This window comes from Parasteatoda tepidariorum, chromosome 6 (genome assembly GCF_982258835.1).
Source record: "Parasteatoda tepidariorum strain Cologne lab strain chromosome 6, Ptep-v5.0, whole genome shotgun sequence".
Taxonomy (NCBI): Eukaryota; Metazoa; Arthropoda; class Arachnida; order Araneae; family Theridiidae; genus Parasteatoda; species Parasteatoda tepidariorum.
In genome coordinates this window covers 116,220,820-116,234,562 of record NC_141760.1, presented here as the reverse complement: position 1 = coordinate 116,234,562, position 13,743 = coordinate 116,220,820, and the positions used below count along the sequence as shown (strand labels likewise).

Genomic DNA, 13,743 nt, shown 5'->3' with positions numbered 1-13,743 from the left:
ATTATATGTAAAACCATGCCCACTGTAAAATCAATTTTTGCCGTAAAATTTTATACCGTAATTTTTAAAGAAATATTTATACTATTTGTCAGATTTTTTTCCCTCTCTTTAATATTAATTTGCAATCCCTTATGGGCAACTACTTTTGTTTATTTCCTATTTAGAAAAATTTCTTCAAATATACAGGGTATTTATAAAGTCCCGGACCCATTTTGATGTTCAATAACTCATAAAATAATAAAGATAGATTAAAATTAATAACATAACCCTTGTCAATGAACGTCCACGTGTTCTCCCTTCGTCGCATGGAGAATATCAAGTCGATAGTCAATTACAAGCCAGGTAGCGGCAAGCATCCACCATTAAATCAGTGCTTTCTCTTGTGGTGTATGAATTCTCCTTAATATCCGCTCGAATAAAACATCACAAAGAAAAGTACTACATAGAACAAACGCATCAAAAGTAAATATAACATTGCAATAGTTGCCAAAAACAAAAGAGAGAAAAATGCAATTATTAAGCAGACGATATTTAGAAAAGTACAGATATTTAGACTGGAAAATAAAATTATCTGAAATTAACCACATGCGCAGACGATATTTACAAAAGTAAAGATACTCAAACCTGAAAAGGAAAATATATGAGTTATTCCATCAACAAATGCCATAAGTTTGTTTATATCTTCATTATTTTATGAATTATTAAACATCAAAATGGGTCCGGGAATTTATAAACAACCTGTATATTAAAAAGGTAATTTCCAAATACCCTCTATTTAGAAGCTGTTAATAAATATTGAGTTAAATTATTATTTTAAATTGAAGTATAACATTGATTGATAATTATTTTTCATTTTTAAAATAAAACAAAAAAGAAACATTTGTTATCCTGAAATACACCTTCCCCTAAAACAATTATTGTTATTATTAACATTTTTGAAACCCTATTTACATACTTTCCTGCCCTTTTTAAATCCTATTTTTATATAATTTTTATTTTACGTTTAGAACCGTAAACAATAACACTATTAGAATCATTAAAAATGATTTTGAAAGCTTTTAAGCGAAAAAAATATATTACTTCGAAGCGTTGGTTTCGCCAAACTAATTAAAAGAAAGATTCTGTCATAAATATGGACACCTATAGGGAAAAAAATCCCATCTGTTGATTTTAAACAAGAGAAGGAAAAATAAAAAAAATAAGAAAAAACTTCCTTCCCTCACCTTTTCACAAATTTAAAAAGTTGGCATGCAGCCAAAGAAGTATTAAACTATGAATTTGAAAACGATAACTTGATATTTAAGCTCAAATTTTATTCAATTTTTTTTAGACGTTTTCAATTTTATTATTTCTTTCTTTTAGCCATACCGAGTTACAAAATCAATATAACTTCTGTTCAAAGCTTAAAGAATAGATAATCTAATTTTGAAGAAAGATAGTACTTTCTTGGTAAAGAGAGATTTAAAAAAAAGTCTGGATAAAAAAAGGCTTAAAAGATCATTCACTGCATTTGAAATTAAATATAATTTTTAGTACTTTTCAATCAGTGGGTCAAAAATGCTCTAAAACAGCCATGTTTGGAGAGAAAGGAAGAGGTAATATAAAATAAAACACCACACATTTTGGTTAAAATAAAAATATTTAAAACTATTTAATAGCTTTAAAATTATTTAATATATTTAAAATTATTTAATGTATTTGAAATTATTTAGCATATTTATACTTTTTTTTTATCTCGTATAACAAAATAAAGGCTCATCTATATTCAGATGACAAATGTAATTAAAAAAAACGCTTTAAAATTAAAGAGTAAAATTTTAGATGTGATCTATAACATGTATTTTGTTTCCGAACTGTTCTCCGAATTGTGAAATGGGATACTTTGTGACAAAGGGTATAGGGTGTCAAAAAAGTTTGAAAAAAAAAGTAGAAATTAAAGTTATTCATATATATATATATATGAGTCGTGGTGGCTCAACGGATAGTGCGCCGGTCACCTCCCGATGATGCGATCCGAATTCGAATCCTAACGATGACCCGTCGGAGCGATTTCCACACCCGGCTCGAGCCGACAACTGTGCTGACGTAAAACTTTCTCAGTGGTGGATTGATCATGGTTAAAAATCAACGTGCAGCCAGGCCAACTGAGGAATATTTTCGTGGTTTTCCTCTCCATGTAACGCAAATGCGGATTAGTTCCATCAAAAAGTCCTCCACAATAGCAAAATTTCTCCGCATACTTGATCCAGAAGTTCCCTTGCCTTCTGGATTGTGTTCAAAATTACAAAACAACGGAGTTGAACAATGGTAGTTGTAAACTCCAATTTAGTTCGACTGTTCAACGACGATTATAAAATATGTATAAGTAAATAATAAATATCGGTTACTTTAAAGAAAAGTTTACATTTTTACTCATGGAGTCACATCTCTCCGGTTCTCAACCTTCTCCCTTCATATAAGACAAGGCATATTACTGTTTGTACGCCTAGGTCTATGAGTATCAGACTGATACTCATAGACCTCATGTTGGATATGTACTGATACTATCAGTACATACCATTTCAGAGATCGGCCAGAGATCGTTCACACGCATGGGAGTGGAGTCAGAATACTAACACTTCCCCCCGTCCCGCCGGGACGCTTTCATCTTGTTCAATTTTCTACCGTGGTCGCAAGGACGCATATAGGGGATATCTTTATATTTATGCCTGGTAATATGAATGAAACCAAAAAATAATAACAAGCCTATCCCTATATTAAAAAAAAGAAAGGGGAGATGGTTAAACTATACAGAATAGTCATAAAATATACCTTTAATATACTTTACCATTCCGGGATAGCCTGGTTGGTAGTTGTTAAATTATATCTAAAATTTATGTTTAAAATTAATATCAATAGATGGCGCTGTGCCAATTATTTACTTTCTCATATTTGTTATATTTTTATTCCCTCTTGTGCTGTCCATATGAAATAAACGTTGTGTTCGTTTCTCCTGAGTCATGTTTATTTGGGTATCCAAGTTTCTTTAGAGTACAGATTTAATATGGTGCCGAAATCCCTGGAATAGGGGACTTTTTATGGAATTGAAAATTTTTGGAAGAATACTTGGATAAATTAATTTAGAACGATGGCTACGAAAGAAGTAATAGGGAATCAAAAAATGAAACGAACTGTGGTAAGACAGCTAACTACTAAATTGATATCGAAAATTGAAGCGAGTTTTGCAGATGAATCTCAGGATGCTGAAAAAACAGAACTTTTATTGGATTTAAGTGAGCAACTAAATGCAAAAATGATGGAATTAAAACAATTGGATGAAAAACTGGAATACACTGTTAACGAAATAACCACCTGCCAAGAATATCAAGAAAAAATAGTGACATGGAAAGGTAGGATTCAGAGATTTTTAAATCGATGTTCTTCTAATTCTAAAATAAATATCGAAACTGATAGAAACGAAACTGTTGTTGTTAAAACTGAATCGAAAATAATGAATCTACCTCGTCTGCAAATAGGAACATTTTACGGAGATTCTACCAAGTGGTTGGATTTTTATAATCAATTTGAAACAGCTATTCATAACAACAACTAATTACGAAAGACTGAAAAATTTTCATATCTGAAATCCTTGCTTGGAGGCAGGGCCGGATTTAAGCTTGGTGGGGCCCTAAGCTACTGAAAATGATGGGGCCCTTATGGGTTCAATTCCATTTCCATACACCTAAAGTAAACTGTCATTATTTTTTATTGTTGAGTATTAATATTATATTATTAAAAAATTTGATAATATCACTTTATTATTAAATATATTAATTGTGACGAGACTATTATGTAGAACTTTTCTTTTATTGCGCAAATTTTTTGAACGAGGGAATAAAGTTACAAAAGAAACACATTTTAAGCACGGAGTAAAAATTTGGCGTGCTGAGCCACTATATATTTAATAGAGTTTTTTTTTTTTTTCGATTCATTTTGAATATATTTTATTTGCAATTTTTAATGATTTCGCGAATTTTTTTCTCAATTGTTTTTTTTTTTTTTTTTTTTTTACGTTGCAAAATCTATAAGACTTAGAGACATGAAATTTTGAAAGTGCGTAGAAAATATACAAAGAGTTAGAAAGAAAACAAGAAAATACATTTTGATTATTAGTTTTATTTTTTTTTTATAACCGCCGTTGAACAACCGATCCAATTTCGAGTTACGACCACTAATATTCAACACCGTGGCCTTGTAATTTTGAAACTAATCCAGAAGACAAGGGAACTGCCAGATTAGTACCCAGGGGTATTTCTTTGTTATGAGAACTTGGAGGAATTTGTGACCCCGACAGATTTAACATGCACCAGTCACCATTTTATACATGGGTATTCTTCTGCCGGCTGGATTCAAACTCCCATTCTCACGAACACGAGTCCAACGCCCTATCAACCAGGCTACCCCGGCCAAATTTATTAGTTTATTTTATAACCGTCGTTGAATAGTCGACCCAATTTCGAGTTCACGACTACTAATATTCAGCTCCGTAGCTTTGTCATTTTGAACCCAAGTCAGCAGTCCCTGGAGCTGGTGAGGGCCGTTATATTAATACTGTTTGTAAAAATAAAAAGACCATTTCGTAAGCTGATATTATTTAATTGATGTTTATATTGAAAATATTTTTTCATTATTTTTGCTTTCTTTTTAATTATTTTAAGTACATTTGTTAAATTTTTGTGCAAGAAAATTTTTTTCATTATTTATGTAAATTTTTGGCTTATATTTTTAAGGATTTATTAAAGGGTCTATTAAATATCAGAAAGAATAAATGTCATACGAGTTTAAAGTATCAGCTCTGCTCTTGATGGTGTATAGTGGCTAGGATGTGAAAGAGCAACAGTCCCGGGCATTCAGCCAAAACGAGCATTCAACATATCAATGGAAGACACTAAAGCTTTATATCAATTAGCAATTAGTTTTAGATCATTACAATTGTAAAATAATTATTTTATTATAGAATGAAATGTTTTAAAAGACAAATATCTGTTAATTTTTAACATTTAATCAACGAAAAAACAACCAATATTGAAATCTAACGAATTTATTATTTTTAGTTACTGATAAAGTTTGTGACAGGAAAAAAAATTAAAGCCTGATAGATTTCACAATTTTAGAAACACCTTTTAGTTATACTATTACAATCAAATAGGTTTTGATGTCTTTCATCCCGGTCTCATTAGTGATTCAGCATATTTCTATATCATTTTTGTTTCGTTCTTACTTAATATTAATTTGTTTGCAACAGTTAATTTGTATACCTCTTTTACTTCATTTTCGAGGAGTTTAAAAATATAATATTGAGGATTTTAACTTTTTTGTTTGCCTCTTTTATTACATCATCATCACACCCACACGCAACTGTCTACTGCTACTCTAAATAATGCTATATAGAATGAGATAGTAAAACAAACGTGTGTAGTTATTTAAATTCTTGTTCAAAAGTATTAGTTAATTTTTTTCTGAGCTAACAATTTCTGTCCTTTTTTAGATATTTTAAGTGCTATTTAAAACTGCTGCATATCACATGAAAGCATTAAATATATCATTTGTACAATTTTGAAGTAAAATAGAAGGGAATTCTGATCTTTAGAAACAGATATTAAATAGTCTGATGATCGAATGATGGGGCAAAAAAAAAAACTTTTTTACTTTTAAACTAAAAAATTGTTTATTTATTAATACTCAAGTTGCTTGAAAGATGATATGTTCCCTACTAGTGACAATGAAGATTTTTGTTTTATTCAGTCATTTATTTATATTTATTATGTCCGACAATGTAAAAAAGAAAAAAAAACATTTTGGGCTTCTGAGGGCCCCAGCTCCGAATAAAACTTTAAAAAAAGCAGGGGGAAAGTAGGATCTGGGGGCCCTTGTCATCTCGGGGCCCCAAGCTACAGCTTATTTAGCTTATACGTAAATCCGGCCCTGCTTGGAGGAAGCGCTCTCGCATCTATATCTGGATTTGCCATTAGTGATCAGAATTATGATTCCTCTATCGAGATTCTGAAAGAGCGTTTTGGAAGAACGGACATTGTGATAAGCTCTCATATGACAAAACTTCTTGCTATTGAACCTATTCGAACTGTTTCCAACTTAAAAGCACTAAGAAGGCTATATGATGAATGTGAAATACAAATAAGAAGCCTGTCATCATTGAATGTAACTGCAGGAAGTTATGGAAATTTACTATGCCCAATTATTCAGCAGAAGCTTCCAGAAGAACTAAATTTCGAATTCAATCGATGTCGAAAATCAGAAAAAGAATTTGATATACAAGAACTTTTAAGTTTTTTGAAAAAGGAAATTAACTGTCGTGAAGCGGCAAGCTTAGTTAGTCACACGAAGAATAATTATAGCCAAGATTTATCCAGATTTGAGCAGAAGGGAAAATCTAACTTTTATCGGAATAAACCTGGAACTGCATCCGCCTTGTCAACAATAAATTATAGATGCATTTTTTGTGACTGTGAAAATCATTCAAAGTATAACTGTAATGTTTTTGATATTGAAAAGAAGCTAGAATTCCTAAGAAGAAAAGGAAGGTGTTTTTTATGTTTCGGAAGAAATCATATGTCCACTCAATGCAGAAATAAATTTTCGTGTAAGAATTGCAGAGGAAAACATCATGACTCAATTTGTTTCAAATCGGACTTGAATGACAAAGAAGAAGAGAAGGAGCCAAAACCATTAGAAGTAAGTCAAAATTCTTCATCTAAATTTGGATCGAATATAGTTTTACAAACTGTAAATGCTATAGCAGAAGGACCTCAAAATCATTGTTTTGTAAGATGTTTAATTGACGGAGGTTCTCAAATTTCGGTTATAACTAAAGAATTATCCAGAAAATTAAATTTAAAAGTAAAAAGGAGAAAAAGAAATGCAAATTCATACATTTAGTGAAAATCACCCGAAAAAATATAAAAACAAAATTGTAGAATTAACTTTAAGAAATATTAATGACCCTGAGAAAAGTATCACTTTTGATTTCATCGAAGTTTCAGTGATTACATCAGCGAACATAAAAATGCCAAGTAATCAAATAAAAAATAAACTGAAGAGCCTTGGAATAACGTTATTAGAGCCTAAGTGGAGTGATTCTAGATTTATGGGTGAAAATGTTTCGATTTTGTTTGGCGCTGATATATTGTGGTCTATTAGTAATGAACGAATCAAAAGAATAAATTATTCTGCGGTTGCACTTGAAACTATATTTGGATGGTGTGTGCAAGGGAAATTTCCCTCCTCAGACTGTAATGAATTGACGAATGTTATGACTAATCTGACCCTGGAAGAAAATATGAATATAAACAAGTCCTTGAAAATGTTTTGGGAAACCGAATCAATTGGAATAAAAAATATCTGCGAAGAAAAAGAAACAGAAAAAGCTTTGGAATTATTTTCTTCATCAATGACTCAGATGGAAAAGAGATATGAAATTAAATTACCGTGGAAGGAGGAAAAAATAAAACTTAAAGATAACTATAAAAATGCAAAATTTCGTTTTTTCAAATTGTTGCAAACATTTAGGAAGAACTTAGAATTATTTGAAGAATATAAAGAAGTTATTCAAGGGCAATTAAAAGAAAAAATAATAGAAAAAATTGGTGATAATTCAAAATGCAGTGACATAATATACTATATTCCTCATCATGCAGTGATAAGGCCTGAACACGCAACTACAAGATTAAGGATTGTGTATGATGCTTCATCAAAAGAAAAAGAGGAACTTTCTCTCAATGACTGCCTTTTAGATGGACCGAACTTTTTACCGGATTTACTAAAAATTCTCCTGAACTTTAGAAAATATCGAATAGTTATGACGTCGGATATAGAGAAGGCATTTCATCAAATTTCTATTTCTCAAGAGGACAGAGATGCCATGCGTTTTCTTTGGCTTGATGATGAGTCGGATTTACAAAATCCTAAAATTACAGTGTACCGATTTTGTAGACTAATTTTTGGAGCCAAGCCAAGTCCATTTTTGCTTGCTGCATGTATCAAGCATCATCTGAAGAAATTTCAAGATATTTATCCTAAGACAGTTCAACTACTAGACAATTCCTTATATGTCGATGAGTTCATCACTGGAGTAGACTCAGAAGACGAGGCTCGTCAAGTCTATCATGAAGCTAAAGCAATTATGAATGAAGCTTCTATGAATTTAACCAAATGGAACTCTAATTCGGAAGAATTAAAGAAAGAATTTTCCCCAGAAAGTAAAACTTTAAAATTAAATATGCCTGAAGCTACATCAAAGGTGCTTGAACTGAAATACTCTTCAACAGATGATTGTTTTACATTCTCACCAGATGATGTTGTGGATACTCCTTCAGAAAAGAAACTGACCAAAAGAACTATTCTTCAGATTTCATCGAGACTGTTCGACCCCTTGGGCTACCTGTCGCCATTTTCCATTCAAGCAAAAATTATGTTTCAAAAACTCTGGCTAGATGGCATTGATTGGGATCAACCGGTGCCAGAAGAAATAAAAGCCAATTGGAACTGCTGGTACAACCAACTTCAAGGATTATGTGAAATCAATATACCACGTTGGTATTTTCGATCGAGAGAGACTCCACAGAGTTTAGAAATTCATGTATTTTGTGATTCTTCGCAAACTGCATATGGAACTGTTATCTATATGAAATTCACCGTTTCTAGTGAAATTCGAACAGCGTTTGTTATAGCCAAAGGAAAGGTAGCTCCTTTAAAGAAAATGACTTTGCCTCGGTTGGAGCTCATGGCTGCAGTTATTGGAGTGCGATTGTTGAAAGTTGTGCAGGAGCAATTTCCTGATGCAAAAGCTCGTCTTTGGACTGACAGCTCAATTGTGCTCAACTGGATTAGAGGATCAGCATATCGTTGGAAAACCTTTGTGAAAAATCGTGTCAGTGAAATAAAAGAAAGTACATCTCCAGAAATGTGGTACCACTGTCCAGGCAGTGATAATCCGGCTGACAAGATAACCCGTGGTGTAAAAATCAAAGATTTAGTGTGTGACAGTGTGTGGGCCTATGGTCCTTCTTGGTTATCCGAATCAGAAGAAAACTGGCCTGATAAAAATTCTTCTGAAATCGCATTACTTTCTTCTTGCGATGAAGAAAGATGTGATATGACACCACCTGTTGTTAAAAATTGTGAAATTCAACCTATTTTGTGCATTTCAAAGTTCAGTAAAATTCGAAAATTAGTGCGTGTGACATCCTACGTTTTCAGATTTATTAATATTCTGAAAACAAAACAAAAGTGCACAGGTCCGATTTCTGTACTGGAAACTGAAAAATCTTGGGACTACTGGATTAAAATGTCCCAAGCACAGAGTTTTTATTCAGAAATCCAAAATCTCAAACAAAATAAATGTATGGATAAAAATTGCAAATTAGCTAATGTTAATCTTATGCTAGATGATAAAGGTATTCTAAGAGTGAAAACTAGATTAATTAATTCATCTTTAGATGTGTATGAAAAATGTCCTATTGTTCTTTCTAATGATTATTTTGCAAAATTAATTGTTTATGATTGTCATGAAAAAGTATTACATAATGGTGTTAATGAAACTTTAATTCAGGTAAGAAGTAAGTTTTGGATTTTAAAAGGCAGACAGTTTGTTAAATCTATTTTGTATAATTGTAGAATTTGTAAAAAATTTACCGCTAAAGGGGGTAAAGAAATTATTTCACCTTTACCTATTGATAGAGTAGAGAAATCTCAACCATTTGAGATTACAGGTATTGATTTTGCAGGACCATTGTATTTAAAAGATAATACTAAAGTGTATATAAGTTTATTTACATGTGCTGTTACTCGTAATATTCATTTAGAATTAATATCTAATTTAAGCACTGAATGTTTTTTGCTATCATTAAGACGATTTTTTGCTCGTAGGGGTATTAGTAAAGTTATATACTCTGATAATGCTAAAACTTTTAAGTCTGCCGATAAAGAACTTAAGTATTTGAATAAGATGTGTAAAAATGATGAAGTATGTAACTTCTTAGAGAAGCATCAATTAGAATGGAAATTCATTGTAGAAGGTGCCCCATGGTGGGGAGGCTTTTGGGAAAGGCTTGTGCGATCTGTTAAGAATTGTTTAAAAAAAGTTTTGGGTAAAACTTCTCTTTGTTATGAAGAATTAATTACTGTATTAACTGAAGTAGAATCGGTTATTAACTCTAGGCCATTAACTTATGTTTATAATGATTTACATGAGCCTGACCCCTTAACTCCTTCACATTTTACTGTTGGGGCACGTTTAACTACTTTACCTTCTCCAAATAATCTGAATTTAATGTCAAATAAAGTGGAATTAACTAAAAAGTGGAAATATAGATTACTATTGTTGGATCATTTTTGGAAAAGATTTTTTAAGGAATATTTATTAGAGTTAAGATCTGTTATGTTTTCTAAATATTCAAAAAATGTGAATACTTATAAAGTTGATGATGTTGTTCTCGTGAGAGAAGATAATGTTAAGCGCCATAATTGGAAGTTAGGAAGGATAAAAAGTTTGTTTACAGGTAGAGATGGAAAAATTAGATCATGTGAGATTCAATTGGAAAACAATGTTGTTAAAAGACCTATTGAAAGACTGTATAATCTAGAAGTGCAATAAATATTTAATGCATCCAATAAATGGATGCATGGTGGGGAGTGTTAAATTATATCTAAAATTTATGTTTAAAATTAATATCAATAGATGGCGCTGTGCCAATTATTTACTTTCTCATATTTGTTATATTTTTATTCCCTCTTGTGCTGTCCATATGAAATAAACGTTGTGTTCGTTTCTCCTGAGTCATGTTTATTTGGGTATCCAAGTTTCTTTAGAGTACAGATTTAATAGTAGTGCTCTGGAGCCATGTCCAAGTGATCGTGGGTTCGATCCCTGCCTGCCGAAGACTCCCCGTGTATGGTGACTGATTCATGTTAAATCTGTGGAGTCGCAAAGTCCTCCATTTTCCCATAACAAATCAATACCTCTGGGGGTACTGAATTGGAGATTGATCGCTCTCTGGTTCAGGTCAAAATTACGATCTGTGAATGAATGTATGTATGTATGGTTCCGTCCTATAAACGTGTTGTGTGTGGCTGAATTCTTGGCATGGATGGCTCCACTACAAAACAAGGAGAGTCGCTTGGTCCACCAATCTGGGTTGCTGATATTTCAAGTGGCATTAGAAACAACCATAACAACAGTTTTTAAAAGCAACGTGAAAGAAATTAAAATTAAAAACTTGGCAAGCCCAGAATAAAAAATTAAAATCAAAAGGCATGGAATTTAAATCTGAAAAGAATTAACAAATAAATTTACTCTTTAATCTTATATCTGGTATGAAAAAGTTTAAATTATCATATTCAACTTGAAATGAAATTAAATTTTAAGTAACGTGCACGTTTACAAATTCGAAGCGCAGAGATTTAAATTGAATCTCTAATTTAGCAAACAAATAATAACATCGAAAAAAAGGAGAGAAAATGAGAGTTTGATATCAAATTATAAGAGCGATACAGGAAAGGTATGTGCTATAGTAGAAGACAGAGAATGAAACGAGGAATTAAATATATTGGTTTATGTAAAGATTAACATCCAACTACTCATTAAAATATTTCTTTTTTTAAATGAGCATCAAGCATTATCTCCGATTCAGGTTAAAAATTAAGATCTGTGGATGAATAAATGGATGTATGAATGGGTCCACCCTATAAACGGGTGTGACGTATGGGTGTGGCAGAAGTCGAATTCTTGGTCATATATGGCGCAACTGGAAAACAAGAACAATCGCTCCCCCTCTGCCTTCATGGCATGCGTCAACAACACAACAACATGTATATATATATATATATATATATATATATATATATATATATATATATATATATATATATATATATATATATATATATATATTAATACATAATTTAAAAGCGCTCATACCATCAAAGCATTTAAGCTTCTTTCAACAGGTATAAATAATAATAAAAAGTTGTTTTTTTTTGCATTCATCTTATATTTAATTAGTGGACTGTTGTACAATGCATCGGTATCCTTATGGTGCCCTCCCGGCTTATGCTTTACTATCACCTGAAAACGAGCTAAAGCTCAACGCTATAGCATAGCATTCCGAGGTGCGTAATTTGAAATCTTCAAAGAAATCCCTTTGGTGATTCCTTGAAGATATGACAAGATTAAGAGGCGATTAAAAACATTTTACGCGTGCTCTCTATTGTTTTAAGAAAGATAGACGCAGAAAAAAAAGCGAGCGCTTTGAGGTGAATTAACTCCATTTTTTTAAGCTGCATAGAATGTGCAAAAAAAGTACACCTGAACAGTTGGTGTGGAGGGCGAAACTAAGATGTTGCAAATTTCGAAAAAGAATTTTCAAAAGTTTTTACGTCTCAATGGATTGTGTGGAATCAAAAGTTAAACCCTCATACATCTATTAGATTTTTCTTATCGTAATTAATTTTTATGTTTTTGAAATAAAATGTTCTATATCTACAGAAAAAAATACTTAATTTATATGCTTGAAAAGTTCCTCCCATTTGTTTTAATAACAATAACTCCTAATAGAAATATAAACAAATACAACTTCCAAACATAAATAAGGAAGTGCTTTTTTTTTTCTTTTTTAATCTGCCAAAATTTATTATTGAGTTTTAGTTTCATTTGACTTTCTAACAGATTGTAATCGAAGCAGAGAAATCAGCTTTTTGTTGTGTTTAAATGTTAACGATTATTAAATCGTATTATATAGTTAAGAAAAAAATGATGTAATCTTTATTTATATATTGTCGTGCTTTCAAAATATTTATCAAATTAAATTTTGAAAGTAAAACATTTTTTTGCAATGTTTAAATCACAAAGAAGATTGTTTTAATTAAATTTAAAACTACCTTCTACGTCGTGCCTTTGAAAGCTTTTCCCAAGAATTGTAAATTATTTATTATTTTTAATTATTATTTTTCGAACATTATTTTTTTATTCACTAACTCACTAACTTAATTTTATTATGATTGCCAAATAGTAATTTAAATTTTAGGAGTTTGTTATGCACGCTATTGTTCTTTGTTTATTACAGGGTTTTACATAACAGTCAACTTTATTTTTTCTTTTAAAGGCAGGCACTGAATATTTACGTCCTTCGAATGTGAAGATGCCGGAAGTATTACTCATTTAACTTTACCCAGTTGGTACCTGCGAACCTAAGTCACGGAGACGATCAACATACCACACTGCCACAGATACCCGTTTATAGGGTGGGCCACATTCACACAATAGAGAACAACACACACAAGCATTCATGTCCTGAGCTGGATTCGAACCCGCAGTCAGGCACGCTAATCGCTCAACCATCTGGCCGGCCCTTTGATATATTTATGCCCTGTTTGTTGAAAATGAAGTTAAATATAAATGAGAGGTCTCAAAATCATATTAAATCGGGTAAATAAAAACGTTATCAAAATTATGCAAACGTTCATGATGAAGGTGGATTGAAAAACATCTAAATTAATTAAAAATCATTGTCTAATGAAACTTGGAAGTGTATACTATAATAATCACCTTTCAAAAGTTTTCTGTTTTCTTCGAATTACCAAATACGTTTCGTTGCTTTGAGTCCTGCGTTTCACAATAGTGATTCAACCACAATAGTCGATTTCAATAACTTTTTTTTGTTCAAATTTTATTTTGAATTTTAAGCATTA

The 13,743-nt window shown here is 31.5% G+C and overlaps 1 protein-coding gene across 1 annotated transcript; it reads left to right on the top strand.

The window, feature by feature from the left end:
• The first annotated feature begins 3,127 nt into the window (after positions 1-3,127).
• LOC147808322 (uncharacterized) lies at positions 3,128-10,651 on the top strand. The gene is made up of 4 exons (XM_087166984.1): positions 3,128-3,543; positions 7,567-8,173; positions 8,297-10,145; positions 10,476-10,651. The coding sequence occupies exons 1-4, from the start codon at positions 3,128-3,130 to the stop codon at positions 10,649-10,651; spliced, it is 3,048 nt and encodes a 1,015-aa protein (XP_087023110.1).
• The last annotated feature ends 3,092 nt before the right edge of the window (positions 10,652-13,743 follow it).

Coding starts and splice junctions, on each gene's coding strand:
- LOC147808322 (XM_087166984.1), top strand. CDS start 3,128: ATGGCTACGAAAGAAGTAATAGGGAATCAAAAAATGAAACGAACTGTG. Junction 3,544..7,566: donor TACGGAGATTCTACCAAGTG/GTTGGATTTTTA, acceptor GCAAACATTTAG/GAAGAACTTAGAATTATTTG. Junction 10,146..10,475: donor TTGTTTAAAAAAAGTTTTGG/GTAAAACTTCTC, acceptor ATACTTATAAAG/TTGATGATGTTGTTCTCGTG.